General features: G+C 42.5%; 1 protein-coding gene across 1 annotated transcript in view; it reads right to left on the minus strand.

The window, feature by feature from the left end:
* The window catches only part of RP1 (RP1 axonemal microtubule associated), a 406,368-nt gene that overhangs the window by 134,181 nt on the left and 255,654 nt on the right, over positions 1–16,533 (minus strand). Inside the window, exons 37-38 of the mRNA XM_075828106.1 lie at positions 4,476–4,554; positions 2,635–2,763 (exon numbers count right to left, since the gene is read on the minus strand). Coding sequence (XP_075684221.1) covers positions 2,635–2,763; positions 4,476–4,554 — 208 coding nt within the window. The remainder of the gene's footprint in view (positions 1–2,634; positions 2,764–4,475; positions 4,555–16,533) is intronic.

Consider the following 16,533-nt stretch of genomic DNA (forward strand, 5'->3'; position numbering starts at 1 on the left):
CACGCTCTTCATCATTCCTCTTTTTGGATGCCATTATTAAATTAGTGTGTTCTTCCCCGTAAGGGCACATTCACACGTGGCGGAATTGCTATTGAATTCCGCTGTGGACAGTCCGCAGTGGAATTCTGCAGCGGCCGTTTTTTATATTTGTTTCTATACATTTTTAGGAAAGTTAGTTCAGACGTTGCAGAAAATAACTGTGCGGAAATCAGGCTGCGGTGCAGAATTTTCCCTCCACAGCATGCTCTTTCCATTGCGGAGAAGAAGCTGAATTTCACTGCGGATTTCAGCTTTTGCAATGCAAAAACTGAAATCTGTGGCAAGTCCGCTGTGATATCTGCAACGTCTGAATTACCTGTCAAATATGCAACTGTTGGTGCAGATTCGTTGCGTAATTGCCCCAAATCTGCAGCAACATTTGCAGCGGAAAAATTCTGCCACGTCTGAACATGCCCTTACAAATGGAAGTTCCCAGGAATGCCGCAAGCCGCAAACACAGCACACTGAAGTTGAAATTTGCGCTTTGTCAAATGGAAAGAAAGACCTGTAATAGCGCATACCGGAATTACAGTAATTTGGCAGTGCACTCTTCCCAAGGCACAGATAGAAAAACTACAATGCTGCATAAACAGTGTAAACATAAATGAAAAATATCTCTCTTGCTACATACATAAATATATATACAGGGTCGGGAAAAAAAAAGTGACACAACACTCCTGATTGGCTCTTGTGATTTGCTATGGAAGACTTTGCACAAACAAATCCTAATTTTACCAGTCTTTGTACAAGTCTTGAATCCAGCATAACTAATGACTGCAAAAATAAACTTTTGTGATTTTAGGATTTGGGTATTTTATTACAAAAATCCCATAAAATTAGCATAACACAAAAAAAGTAATTAATCATGCTTAAATTATTCAGAACCAGAAACCTTAGATTTTCCACATGTGTGTGAGAGTTTTTCCTGTACTGGTTACCTGGGCAAGTAATGCCAATCGCTGCCCAGGGCCTGAATATGCAGCAGTCCTAAAAGAGTCTTGTATGAAGAGCCTCCCCATGGATTTATGAATCAGTGGTGACAAGGTAAGTATAAATTTGGGGGGTGAGGAGGACACCATCCAGGATTTTCAGCTTTTGCCTATGGGCTTGTACAAACATAACAGAATTGCTGCAGAATATGGTGCGGATTTTGCTGCATCTTTCTCAAGGCTGGAAGATGGTGATATCTCCCCTGAAAAACGAAGCAATTCAGTCCACTTTCCACAGCAGAAATTGACAAGCTTTGATGCGAAAAATATGCACCGCAGGTCAATTTCTGCTCAGAAATTGACACAGCGTGTGGATGAGGTTTACTGTATTCTGCTGTTTATTTTCCGTCCGCAATTCCAGACGGAAAATAGCAATTCCGCTACGTGTGGACAAGCCCTAATATTTAGGGAGTAAATTATCGTGTAAATTATCATGTATAATAACTAATTCATGCTCGAAAAGTATAAACACCCTGCCAAAACATGTACATATTATCGATAAATCAGCCAAATATGCTGAATGCCTGGAATTTCCCAGTATCACTTAAATAAATAAGAAAACTTTCGTAAAAATACAAATGATTTCATACAAAACTGATCATGTGTTCAAAACCTAAACCTGTGTCTTCAATGTGCCTCGTGGCAACTGATTGTTCTAAAATCACAGATTACCGAATATATGTCATAATTACTGTTAATAATCAGTCTAAATTGTGAAATAAATGTAAGGGAGAACAAACCAAAGCATTGCAGCCGATTAAATCGTATCGTATCACACAATAGATGCTTTCAATATGAAGGCTTGTTCTTTGTTGTATCATCTGTAAAATCGTTTAATATCATGCAGCGCAATTATGATCTCATGCACACGACCGTATTACAGCTAACTTATGTAGACCTGTAATAGGACACCTAAAGAGGGCTTTTCCTGTACCTCCGTATGCCTCTGATTTCACGTCAGATTAGGTGTGAACCTGACATTAAAAAAAATGGGGAATTTACCATCAGATGTCTGTTTTATGAATCCTTCTCCAATGGAAGAATTGCTTCTAGGGTAGAAAAGCAGCGTACATATAGTACCTGAGGGAGCATGGTATGGCAGCACACAGAGTCCCTGCTTCACCATTGTATGGAATCGTGTAATGCCGTACATGTGGCTCTACTATGTGCATGAGGCCTAAAAGCCCTTTTACACCGGCCAATGATCGGGCAAACAAGAGTTGCCGATCGTTTCTCCATGTAAACAGGGCAATAATCCGCCGATGAATGAGCAAACGCTTGTTCATTGGCTGATCGTATTGTTTATGCAGCAGAAAATATTATCTTTGTCGGCAGCACATCTCCCTAAAAATTACTGATCATAGCACGTTGTGAAAGGATCAAAGTGTGTGTTTATACACGAGCTGATAAACACACCGGAGTAAAAATTTCCCGGAGTAAATTTCCCGGAGTAAAAAGACCCTGAGGCCAGATTCACACAAACGTTGTTTTAACGGCCGTGACACGTACATATTACGCGTTCATGTGAATTAGGTCTAAGTGTCATGTTCTGGCCATACACAACCAGCTTTAATCTCCATAATTTGAGCCCTATTTCTGGAATTACCTGTCAGCATAATTACAGATTCAGTAAATTCGTCCCCAGAAAGGCTTGTGATCCATTCATTGTAAGAAAATGTGTGACTGGAACTAGTGTAATCTTCTTTGACAATGATTTTCTCCAGGAACCATTTATCTATATACACAATACAAAGGGTTATATACTAGGCAAAGGGAAATTAGTAATATCGTTTATTTAAAATATTTACAGATGATAAATATTCATAAAAAAAATTTATTCTGAATTATGCAATGCATGCAAAATAATTACAATGTACTATAAGAATTGTGTGTGCGTGTATATATATATATATATATATATATATATATATACATATAAATATAATAGTTTTCTGTGACTTTTACTTTTTTGTTTGTTATTGCATTTTTATTATACGGAAATTTATGTAAATATGAGCTGCTCCCCTTAAGGTTATATTTATATACGGTAACACCTTAAAACTCTTTTAAAGGGTTTGTCCAATCTCATAAAGTGATGACATATTGCTAAGACCTCTACGACCCCACTGATCTCGAGAATGAAAAGGGCCAGATAGCTGATGTGGCGATGCATCCTCTTCTAAGTTTTCCATGCGCAGCGTTTCTCCCAGCCATCATGAAGTGCAGGGAACTGCAGCACGGCCCCGTTCAAATGAATGGGGGATTCTGTGCAGTGAAAACTTTGAAGGGGGTGCAGCACTAAAGCAGCTTTGGATCTGTGTGGGTTCCAGAGTTCAAACGTTCACTGATCAGAGAGTGATGGCATGTCTTAGCAATATGCCATCACTTTATAAGCTGGGAATAACCCTGTAATGTGAATCTGTCAACAGCTTTAATAGAGTCAATCAATGAGGTGCAGTGTTAAGGCTCTGCCAGGCACAGCTTCTGTATCCACGCCCATAGGTAATCAGTCTGCACCTGCTTCTATGTCTGTGAGACTGACTCCATCTTCCACCACTCAGGATGGCAGGCTTAGGAGTGGGAGAGCCTATCACAGCCTGGCCAGATGGAGCTAGCTCCCGCCCTCTGTCTATTTATACCTGCCTTTCCTGTTCCTCCTTGCTTGTGATTCTTCTCTGTTGGTTTCCTGGCCCTGCTGCAGCTTCTTGAACTACTTGTCCCTGCTTCGTATTGACCCTGGCTTACTGACTACTCTTCTGCTCTGCGTTTGGTACCTCGTACACTCCTGGTTTGACTCGGCTTGTTCACTACTCTCCTGCTCTGCGTTTGGCACCTCGTACTCTCCTGGTTTGACTCGGCTCGTTTACTACTCTTGTTGCTCACGGTGTTGCCGTGGGCAACTGCCCCGTTTCCCTTTGTTCTGTGTTTCCTTGTCTTGTTGTCTGTCGTGCACTTACTGAGTGTAGGGACCGTCGCCCAGTTGTACCCCGTCGCCTAGGGCGGGTCGTTGCAAGTAGGCAGGGACTGAGTGGCGGGTAGATTAGGGCTCACTTGTCTGTTTCCCTATCCCTGTCATTACATGCAGATTCACTTTACACTGAAGCATAGGACAATATAGGACAAGCAATTTTACTATATAACTATAATGTATCTATATATGCGTTATATATAAATTACGCATTTTTTCTATCTAGCAGAATCACACTATAATAATGATGTATATTGCAATCCATAAATATGAAAGTGTTTTGAAGGGGGTGTTTTCGTACGAGTGCTACTTCCCTTTCATTTCTACTTGCTCACTAAATCTTCGACATGCATTTAGCAGCGATTCACAGTATTCTCTCATTGAAGTGAATGGGGGAAGAAGGCTACAATACCTGTGAATAGGCCATCAATTTTTATTGGCTGGAAAACCCCTTTAATAGTTTATGTTTTTGCACATACCTGTTCCCAAATTGTTGAAGCCAAGAAGAATCTTCTGAAGTTGACCAAGATATACAGCCTTTATTGTAAAAATATCCACCTAAGATTTAAATGCACAATCATGGAGTAAGTACACTGTAAAATACTAGTAACGAAATATAGAAATTATGGTCAGACTCTCCCTTGCTCAGTCTATCTTGAAAGCAGCAGCCAGGCTTATCCCACCCCTACACCAACGCCTCTGCCAGTCACTGCACTGGTTGCCCATTCACTTTAGAATATAATTTAAACGTATTACTCTCACCCACAAAGCTCTCCACAGTGCTGCACCTCCTTACATCTCCTCCCTCATCTCTCTCTCTATCACTCTACCCGTGCTCTATGTTCTGCCAACCACCTTAAATTAAATTCCTCCATAATCTGAAACTCCCACTCCCGTCTCCAAGATTTTTCTCGTGCTGCACCAGTCCTCTGGAGTGCGCTACCCCAGACAATCAGATTAATTCCCAAAATCCACAGTTTTAAACGTGTCCTGAAAACAGATCTTAATTAGTCAGGTTTACCATATTCCCTAATCTGACTCTTTTTCTTAATCCCCCCTACTACATTAGTCCTCAGAACCTGATCCCTTCATTCAGCAGTATCCCCCACACTCCTTGCTCCCTAATGCACTTTATATCTGTCATACATAGATACAAGCTGGTGACTGGCTCATACAGCTTTATGTGTACTACCCTATGTTTATAAAAAATGCTGGACCATTGTATGAAAAAAACACTTTTTCCTCTTGTACCACCCCTATTTCCTCATCGATTGTAAGCTCTTGCGAGCAGGATCCTCACTCCTCTTGTTTGATTTGTTAATTAGTTTTGTCACTACGTAATGTCTGATATTGTCTGTTACAATGTACCCCCTGAATTGTAAAGTGCTGCGGAATATGTTGTTTCTATATAAATAAAGGTGATTATTATTATGATTATTATGATTATTATAAATTCTGCAAGATTCCTGTTGGCTCTGAATCTGCATTACCATACTCACCTTTGTAGCTGCCTGTTAGGGTGGATTCACATGCAGCAGATTTTGTTGCAGTAATTTCTGTCACTAAAAATCAGTTCCATATATCTGAATGGAACTTGCAGAAAACCATGCATTCACTGCAGATACAACCCCATTTAGATGAATGGAACAGATTTTTAGTGGCAGAAATTTCTGGGACAAAATTTGTTGTGTGTGAATCCACTCGTAGGGCATGGCCAACGTGGCGGATTTGCTCTGGAATTCCGCTGCGGACAGTCCGCTGCGGTAATCCGCAGCGGACATATTCTCCATTGGTTTGCACACCTTTTCAGTTAGGTTCGTGCTGATGTGGCGGAAAACTCCGCTGCGGACCATAGGCTGCGGTGCGGAATTTGGTGTCCGCAGCATACACTGGCTGTTACGGACGTGTAGCGGACTTGTTGCGAACTCATTGAGAAATTTCTCCATTGACTTCAATGGAGATTCAAAATTCTGCAATGAAATCCGCAGATGTTATGTGTGTTGTGTTGCGTATTGGTTTTTTCGAACAGGATATTACTTCATTCTGGCTGGACCTATGTATTTCTAGGTCTATAGCAAGACTGAGGCCCCATGCACACGAACGTAAAAACGCCCATAATCACGGGCCGTTATTACGGCACGGGCAGGCCCATAGAAGTCTATGGGGCTCCCGTAATTACGGGTGACTACGTGTGTGCACCCGTAATTACGGGAGCGTTGCTAGGCAACGTCAGGAGATAGTCACTGTCTAGGGTGCTGAAAGAGTTAAACGATCGGCAGTAACTGTTTCAGCACCCTGGACAGTGACTACCGATCACAATATAGATCAACGTGTAAAAAAAATAGAAGTTCATACTTACCGAGAACTCCCTGCTTCTTCCTCCAGTCCGGCCTCCCGGGATGACGTTTCAGTCCAAGGGACGGCTGCAGCCAATCACGGGCCAATCACAGCTGCAGCGGTCACATGGACTGCCGCGTCATCCAGGGACGTCGTGCTGGCTGTCGAAAGTGGGACGTGTCACCAAGACAACGGCCGGGTAAGTATGAATTTCTTTTACTTTTACTAGGGAAAGGGCTGCCCCTTCTCTCTATGATGCACTGATAGAGAGAAGAGAAGTACTCTTCACCTGAATACGCAACGGCTAATCCGCATCAATTTCCTTCCCCATTTTAGGCAAAGCCGCAACAGAATCTATGTGCGGCATTGATGTGGACAGTGTCGGCAGAAACACGCCACGTCTGGCCATGCCTGTAGGGTATGTTTACACATGGCAGATTTATTGCAGACATTTTTATAAATGAAAAATCCATTCCAAACAACTCAATGGGGAAGTTTCTGGAGCAAGTGCATTGATTCCTGTAAGCCGTATTTAAATGAATGGGATAAATCTGCCACATGTGAATATACCCTTAGTCGGGTGTCTGTGAAGACTATGCACTGCTGGATAGTGTTCTGTGAGATGTAGTGTTTGCACCTATCATATGACTGTACTAAAAAACTGCATTTCCACTAATAAATGGGTTTCCACACCATTACATTCCATAGTCATAATCAAGATCATGAAAAATGAACAATATTTGCCATTTACATGCTGTTAAAAATAATCTCGTGAAGACTATCACATTTACTTTTACAGTATGGCGCCATCTGGTGTTGAAAGTGCACAGCTTTGTGCATGTCCCACCTAAAAAGCTAAGTGCTGTCTGACACACATGCTCAGTCACTCTCCTCACATCCAGGTCTCTGCATAGTGATCCACTGTTCACTGCAGATCAGCCAATAGAAATAGCTTTCCGCACTGCTGGTCAGGGAAGGAGCAGCCCCTCTGCAGTAGCATGGCAGTATATCTGAGGTGACTCCTTCTCAGCTTTTTAGGATTGTAAACCTCTGCATCTGTACAGCAGATATGAACCCTGCACATGCCCACTCAGCCTTTATTGTTTTATTTCATCACATTTTCATTGGTTTCTAGGGAGCGTATACTGTGAATACTACGCAGTATTTGTATTCACTTTTCTGCATCCCATGATACCTATCTACAGGGAAAGTAAGAAGGGACTGACTATATTGTCAGCTGTTGTCAGGGATCATTATTAGCCTGTATATTGCTTGCAAAAACATTATTACTAAATATCAGTATATTCCACAAAGAACATGAATTGAACAAAATGGAGCCTGCATCAGGAACATGCCTATGGAGACGCCGCCCCTGGAATGCAAGAGGAGTGTACAGATGAAGTCACTGCTGAATAGAGCCAATAGGGCTTAATCACGTCCCACATCTCTAGGGAGGAGATTTGTAAATGCTTTGTTTAATAAAGTTTAATTGTACTTCCTGCTTCACTGAGGGAGGATGTCTACCACCATTTCTGTCTGGTATATCTCTTCAATGCATGCCCTCAGTTTCCAATTTACAGAGGTGGCTATTCGGTGTTAAATAACAGGGAAAAGGAAGTTACCCTGACACTGTCAGAAGGGGAAGAATACCGATTCTGCCCAGAACCCTTCCCCAGTAGCACATATTAGCAGCAGCACCAAGTGGAAGACAAGGAAACAAAAAAAATGTGAATTTTTTTTTTTATATGCAAGGAACACTGCATTTAACTACTTTAAATCAGCTATTTACAGCATTTATGGACTTCTACTATGAAAATGATTCATGGGATAACCCCTTTACTTGCATAGTAAATGTTGCAGTTGTCACAGCATGCACAGGTATAACATAAGTTATTTAAAAAATAACTGCTCTTTCCCCATCCATTTCAGTGACACTAGCAGTCTGTCACTGAACTTCAGGTACCGTTTTGTGACCAGGCCCCATTTTCATGGTAGAACCTAGAGACCCTCTGCCATTTTGACTCATTTAAATACAAAATAGTATACAGTAGTCTGATAAATCAGCAAAAACACTTTCCACAATGTACTGCTGTGTATATAAGCTCAGCTATGCTTAAGAGGTGTGTGATGAATTCCAAGTGCTTCCCAAAATTATTTTATATGCATCTTTAAATGTTAATAGAGTAGAGGACATGATGTAGCTGAGAACAGTAAAAGATCACTCAACAGAATAAATCTAAATTATTAAATGATGTTTAGTGGCGTTATGTCTAAAAATGGGTGAAAAACCCCCCAAAATAAAATAGCAAAAGCTAATGTGACGATTGAGTAAAAGTTGCACTCGTTCCATTGTTAATATGGTGCTTTATGATTAATTGTCTTTTAATGGTAGCATAAGCTTAGTTTGGATGACATTAAATGCTTTACTATTTCTTTTAAACATTTATACAGTATGCTGCCAGCGTATTTGCAAATTACTAATGAAGTCCTATAATAGTTCTTCAGGTTTATGGGCATCAGCGGTTATTCATTCTTAATTAACAGATCTTTCAGACGGAGGGATAAACTGTCCCCATGAGAGTACGCTGGTTTTATTTTTTCATAAGAGCCTGTGTTTTGTGAATGCTGTCAAATTAGCTCTGTTTACAGAGAGCAGATCCTGTAGGATTTACATAAAGTAGTTTGCAGTAAAGCGCACAGCACATAAAATGTGTGAAGATGTAAAAAAAACTTATTATACAAAACAAATTTACAAAAAATATAATATCTGCAGCCTGTCTATTTTCAATCTTCATCAAGTGTCTTAGAGATATGAACGTGCTCTGATGAGAACAATGTAATAAAATGATTAAGCATAATTTAGTTAAACTTGTGCAAATGGCTACTAGTAGAAAACGTAAAAAATAAACCAAAAAACTAAGCAGTGTTCACTTTTTGTTTTTAACATGTTATTTTTTCCTCCCTGCCTTCTAAAAGCCATAACTTTTTTTATTTTTCCATCAACGAAGCTGCATGAGGGCTTGTTTTTTTGCGGAACAAGTTGTAGTTTTTAATGGCATCACTTATTATATCATATAATGTACAGGGAAACTGAAAAAAATCTTTGTCGGGTGGATGGCGATCCCCGTGTGGTAGAGAGCCACAATTTTTTTATTTTTGCAGGTAAGGCAAGACAATTAGTAGTTGTAGGGGATTCTATAATCAGGAAGACAGATAGAATAATTTGTCACTAAGACCGCCTCAACTGAATGGTTTACTGTCTCGGCATGTGGTGGAACGGGTGGATAAATTACTGGGAGGGGCTGGTGATGATCCAGCTGTCGTGGTCCATGTAGGTACCAATGATAGAATACATTGTAAGTGGAGTAGCCTTAAGAATAATTTAAAAGAACTAGGCTACAAGCTGAAGGGAAGGACCTCCACGGTAGTATTCTCAGGAATACTGCCTGTGCCATGCGCGTCACAGGAAGGCAGCGGGAGCTTAGGGAGTTAAATGCATGGCTTAAGTTTTGGTGTAGAGAGGAGAAGGCTTTGGATTCCTAGAACACTGGGCTGACTTTTCATTGGGGTACAAACTGTATTCTGCAGATGATTTGCACCTAAATGGAAGGTGGTCCACTGTGCTAGGGGAGAGAATTCTAGCTGGGGTGGCAGAGTATTTAAACTAGGGCTGAGGAGGGAGGTCAATGTAGAAAACAAAGGTGTAATCAGGTTAGAGAGGGGTCAGACTATATTGGTGGGGGGAGAAGTAGTCTGTGCGGAGAGGACTAGACAACAGGATAAGGAGATCATTTTGTTACAAAACAGCAATGAAAATAAAAATGCCCAAATAATGTCAAATAATCAAATTTCTGATACTGAAAGTGAAAAACTGAAAGGCAAGTTAAAGTGTATGTTCACAAATGGCAGAAGTCCAGCAAGCAAAATGGGGGAGCTGGAGGCCTTGGTACTGGAGGAACATATAGATATAGTTGGTGTTGCTGAAACATGGCCGGACTCTTCACATGACTGGGCTGTAAATCTACAGGGTTTTATACTGTTTAGAAAAGACAGGACAAATAGGAAAGGTGGTGGTGTATGTCTGTATGTGAGAAGTGATATGAAGGTGAGTGTGAAAGAGACAATAGTGGGTGAAGATTGTGAGGAGGTTAAAACCTTGTGGGTGGAACTAGAAAGGGAGGTAAACACTGAAAAAAATTCTTTTGGTGTAATCTATAGACCCCCCAATATAACTGAAGAGATAGATCAAATATATAAACAGATGGAGCGGGCTGCAGAGGCTGGTACTGTAGTGATAATGGGAGATTTTAATTACCGGGATATTAATTGGTGTCATGGTTCAACTTCAACTGCAAAGGGGAGACATTTCCTCAACCTGTTGCAGGAAAATTTTATGGGCCAGTTTGTGGTAGACCCAACTTGAGGTGAAGCTCTGTTGGATCTGGTAATTTCTAATAATGCAGAGGTTATTGGGAATGTAAAAGTTCGTGAAAACCTCGGTACAGTGATCACAATATAGTTATATTTTACCTATACTGTAATAAACAAACACAGGCTGGGCGAGCAAAAACAATTAATTTTAAGAAGGCCAATTTCCCCAGGATGAGGGCTGCAATTCAGGATATAGACTGGGAAGAACTAATGTCAAATAATGGTACAAATGATAACTGGGAGATTTTCAAATCTACTTTGGGTAATTATAGTGCAAAATGTATTCCTATAGGTAACAAGTATAAACAACTAAAATTAAACCCCACATGGCTTACACCTTCTGTAAAAAGGGCAATACATGACAAAAAAGGGCATTTGAAAAATACAAATCTGAGGGTACAGCTGTAGCCTTTGTAAATTATAAAGAGCGTAATAAAATCTGTAAAAAGGTCATCAAATCAGCAAAAATACAAAATGAAAGGCAGGTGGCCAAGGATACTAAAACAAATCCCCAAAAATTCTTCAAGTATGTAAATGGAAAAAAAGCCAAGGTCTGAAAATGTTGGACCCCTAAATAGCGGTAATGGGGAGTTGGTCACAGGGGATCAAGAGAAGGCAGAGTTATTAAATGGGTTCTGTAGCTCTGTATATACAACAGAAGAAAGAGCAGCTGATGTAGCCGGTGCCAGTGCTGTTAATATATCAGTTGATATACTGAATTGGCTGAATGTAGATATGGTCCAAGCTAAATAAAATAAAATAAATGTACACAAGGCCCCAGGACCAGATCGGTTATACCCTAGAGTTCTTAAAGAGGCTCTGTCACCAGATTATCAAATCCCTATCTCCTGTTGAATGTGATGGGCGCTGCAATGTAGATAACAGCAAAGTTGTTGTTTTTTTAAGAACGATCATTTTTGTCCAAGTTATGAGCAATTTTATATTTATGCAAATGAGCTTTTCAATGGACAACTGGGCGTGTTTTCTCGTTTTACCAACTGGGCGTTTATTGTGTTTTTACCAACTGAGCGTGTATTGTGTTTTTACCAACTGGGCGTTGTGAATAGAAGTGTATGACACTGATGAATCAGCATCATACACTTCTCATCGTTCCCACCCAGCTTCTTTCACTGCAGACATACAGCGTGACGTCACCCACACGTCCTTTAACATTGTCGTCGGACAAAGAAGATACATCGGCTCCAGGCGTCCAAAAGGTTAATATGCTCTTCCCTAGGGAGTTTGCTATGCTTACCTGCACATGGAGATGCTGCTGCAAATTCAACTGTACTCTCTGACGCCTGGAGCGGATGTGTCTTCTCTTCCGACGCCAAGGTTGAAGGACCTTCGGGTGACGTTACGCTGTTTGTCTGCAGTGAAAGAAGCTGGCTGGGAATGATGACATCACCCACAGGTCCTTCAACCTTGGCGTCGGAAGAGAGAAGACACATCAGCTCCAGGCGTCAGAGTACAGTTGAATCTGCAGCAGAATCACCGTGTCAGGTAAGCATAGCAAACTCCCTAGAGATGAGCATATTAACCTTTTGGACGCCTGGAGCCGATGTATCTTCTTTGTCCGACGACAAGGTTGAAGGACCTGTGGGTGACGTCACGCTGTGTCTGCTGTGAAAGAAGCTGGGTGGGAATGATGAGAAGTGTATGATGCTGATTTGTCAGTGTCATACACAACTATTCACAACGCCCAGTTGGTAAAAACACAATACACGGCCAGTTGGTAAAAACACAATACATGCCCAGTTAGTAAAACAAGAAAACACGCCCAGTTGTCCATTGAAAAGCTAATTTGCATAAATATTAAATCGCTCATAACTTGGGCAAAAATGATCGTTTAAAAAAAAACAAAAAACTTTGCTGTTATCTACATTGCAGCGCCGATCACATTCAATAGGAAATAGGGATTTGATAATCTGGTGACAGAGCCTCTTTAAAGAGCTTAGTTCAGTTATTTCTGTCCCCCTCTTCATAATATTCAGAGATTTTCTAGTGTCTGGTAGAGTGCCAAGGGACTGGCGCAGGGAAAATGTGGTGCCTATTTTCAAAAAGGGCTCTAGGTCTTTCCCGGGTAATTATAGACCAGTAAGCTTAACATCCATCGTGGGGAAAATGTTTGAGGGGCTATTGAGGGAATATATGCAGGATTATGTGACAAAAAAATAATATAACAAGTAACAGCCAGCACGGTTTTACTAAGGACAGAAGTTGTCATACCAATCTGATCTGTTTTTATGAAGGGGCGAGCAGAAGCCTAGACAGAGGGACCACTGTGGATATAGTGTTTTTGGACTTTGCAAAGGCATTTGACACGGTCCCTCATAGACATCTAATGGGTAAATTAATGATATAGGTTTAGATAGTATAGTTTGTAATTGGATTGAGAAGTGGCTCAAGGACCGTATCCAGAGAGTTGTGGTCAATTATTCCTACTGTGAATGGTCCCCGGTTAGAAGTGGTGTACCCCAGGGTTCAGTGCTGGGACCACTATTATTCAACTTATTTATTAAAGATATAGAGGATGGGATTAATAGCACTATTTCTATTTTTGCAGATGACACCAAGCTATGTAGTAATGTTCAGTCTATGGAAGATGTTCTTGAATTGCAAGCGGATTTAAACAAACTAAGGCTGGGTTCACACGACCTATTTTCAGACGTAAACGAGGCGTATTATGCCTCGTTTTACGTCTGAAAATACGGCTACAATACGTCGGCAAACATCTGCCCATTCATTAGAATGGGTTTGCCGACGTATTGTGCAGACAACTTGTCATTTACGCGTCGTCGTTTGGCAGCTGTCAAACGACGACGCGTAAAAATACAGCCTCGTCAAAAGAAGTGCAGGACACTTCTTTGGAAGTTTTTGGAGCCGTTTTCTCATAGACTCCAATGAAAACAGCTACAAAAACGTCGCGAAAAACGTCGCGAAAAACGTCGCGAAAAACGCGAGTTGCTCAAAAAACGTCTGAAAATCAGGGGCTGTCTTCCCTTGAAAACAGCTCCGTATTTTCAGACGTTTTTGGACACTACGTGTGCACATACCCTAAGTGTTTGGGCATCCACTTGACAAATGAAGTTTAAGGTAGATAAATGTAAAGGATCTGCAAGACACAGCTTCTGTGTCGACGCCCGTGGTTAATCAGTCTGCACCTGCTCTTAAGTCTGATAGAGTGACTCGATCTGCTACCACTCAGGCTGGTAGGCTCAGGAGTGGGAGAACCTATCACAGCCTGGCCAGATGGTTCTAGCTCCCGCCCTCGGTCTATTTATACCTTCATTTCCTGCTTGTCTCTGCCTGTGATTCTTTCCTGTTTCCTGGCTCTGCTGCTCCTGCTATCATTATTTACCTTGCTTCATTTTGACTCTGGCTTTACTGACTACGCTCCTGCTCTGCGTTTGGTACCTCGTACACTCCTGGTTTGACTCTACATGTTCACTTCTCTTGTTGCTCACAGTGTTGCTGTGGGCAACTGCCCTATTTCCTATAAAGGATCTGCCAGGCACAGCTTCGGGGTTAACGCCCATAGATAATCAGTCTGCACCTGCTTCTATGTCTGTGAGACTGACTCCATCTTCCACCACTCAGGGTGGCAGGCTTAGGAGTGGGAGAACCTATCACAGCCTGGCCAGACGGAGCTAGCTCCCGCCCTCTGTCTATTTATACCTGCCTTTCCTGTTCCTCCTTTGCTTGTGATTCTTCTCGTTTGGTTTCCTGGCCCTGCTGCAGCTTCTTGTACCATTGTCCTTGCTTCATATTGACCCCGGCTTGCTGACTACTCTCCTGCTCTGCGTTTGGTACCTCGTACACTCCTGGTTTGACTCGACTTGTTTACCACTCTTCTGCTCTGTGTTTGGCACCTCGTACTCTCCTGGTTTGACTCTACTTGTTCACTTCTCTTGTTGCTCACGGTGTTGCCGTGGGCAACTGCCCTTTCTCCCCCTAGCTCTGTGTACCCTTGTCTGTTTGTCTGTCGTGCACTTATTGAGCGTAGGGACCGTCGCCCAGTTGTACCCTGTTGCCTAGGGCGGGTCGTTGCAAGTAGGCAGGGACTGAGTGGTGGGTAGATTAGGGCTCACTTGTCTGTCTCCTCACCCCCGTCATTACATAATCACAAGCCCATACCTAGTCTACCCTGGTCCCTGACACCACTATGAACTCCCTTGAGACCCTGGCTCAGCAAATGCAGGGTCTCTCCCTACAGGTCCAGGCCCTGGCTCAGAGGGTCAACCAGCCTGATGCTACCATGGTAGTCCCCCTCACCTCACCTCTTGAACCCCACCTCAAGTTGCCCGACCGGTTCTCAGGGGACCGGAAGACTTTTCTCTCCTTTCGGGAGAGTTGTAGGCTCTATTTTCGTTTAAAGCCCCACTCCTCAGGTTCTGAGAGCCAGCGGGTGGGTATAATTATGTCCCGGCTCCAGGAAGGGCCCCAAGAATGGGCCTTCTCCTTGGCTCCTGACGCCCCTGAACTTTCCTCCGTTGATCTTTTCTTTTCTGCTCTCGGACTCATCTATGACGAGACTGACAAGACTGCTTTTGCCGAGAGTCAGCTGGTGACCTTACGTCAGGGTAAGAGACCTGTTGAGGAGTATTGCTCTGACTTTAGGAAGTGGTGCGTAGCTTCTCGGTGGAATCACCCTGCCTTAAGATGCCAGTTTAGGTTGGGTCTGTCGAACGCCCTGAAAGATCTGCTAGTTAGTTATCCCTCTTCTGACTCCCTAGACCAGGTTATGGCTTTAGCGGTACGACTTGACCGATGTCTCAGGGAACGACGACTTGAACGTCTTGATGTTTTCTCCTCTGACTCCCCCATGATGCCTCCCGCGGTTCCGTTGCTTCGTTCCTGCCCGGAAGACTCGGAGGTACATATGCAACTCGGGGCCTCCGTGTCCCCCCAACAACGTAGAGATTTCCGCAGGAAGAATGGTCTCTGCTTCTACTGTGGGGATGACAAGCATCAAGTGAACAACTGTCCTAAGTGTAAGAATGCAGCCGGAGAACTTCCGCGCCTAAGTGATCATCGGGGAGGTCACTTGGGCGCACAGGTATTTCCCGTAAATATGAAACGTAATAAAATCTTGCTTCCCTTTCAGGTCTCTTTTGGTGGTAGGTCTGCTACCGGCAGTGCCTTCGTGGATTCAGGGTCTTCTGCTAATATCATGTCTGTGGAATTTGCTATGTCTCTAGCTATGCCTTTGATTGATTTGCCTAAACCTGTCCCGGTAGTGGGTATCGACTCCACTACTCTTGCTAATGGTTATTTTACACAGCATACCCCTGTTTTTGAACTCCTTGCTGGCTCCATGCATTTGGAGCAGTGCTCTGTACTGTTAATGCAGGGATTATCGTCCGATTTGGTTTTAGGCCTTCACTGGTTGCAGTTGCATAATCCCACGTTTGACTGGAATTCTGGGGACCTTACCAAGTGGGGTAATGAATGCTTGACGTCATGTTTTTCTGTTAATTCTATTTCTCCCCCTGAGGAGGTGAACACGCTACCTGAGTTTGTTCAGGACTTTGCCGATGTTTTCTCTAAAGGAGGCCTCCGAAGTGTTACCTCCTCATAGAGAATATGATTGCGCAATCAATTTGGTACCAGGAGCTAAGCTCCCTAAGGGTAGGATATTTAATCTCTCTTGTCCCGAACGTGAAGCCATGAGAGAGTATATCCAGGAATGCCTGTCCAAGGGTTACATTCGCCCCTCTACTTCTCCGGTAGGTGCTGGCTTCTTCTTCATAGGGAAGAAGGATGGTG

Source organism: Rhinoderma darwinii, chromosome 5 (assembly GCF_050947455.1).
Source record: "Rhinoderma darwinii isolate aRhiDar2 chromosome 5, aRhiDar2.hap1, whole genome shotgun sequence".
Lineage (NCBI taxonomy): Eukaryota > Metazoa > Chordata > Amphibia > Anura > Rhinodermatidae > Rhinoderma > Rhinoderma darwinii.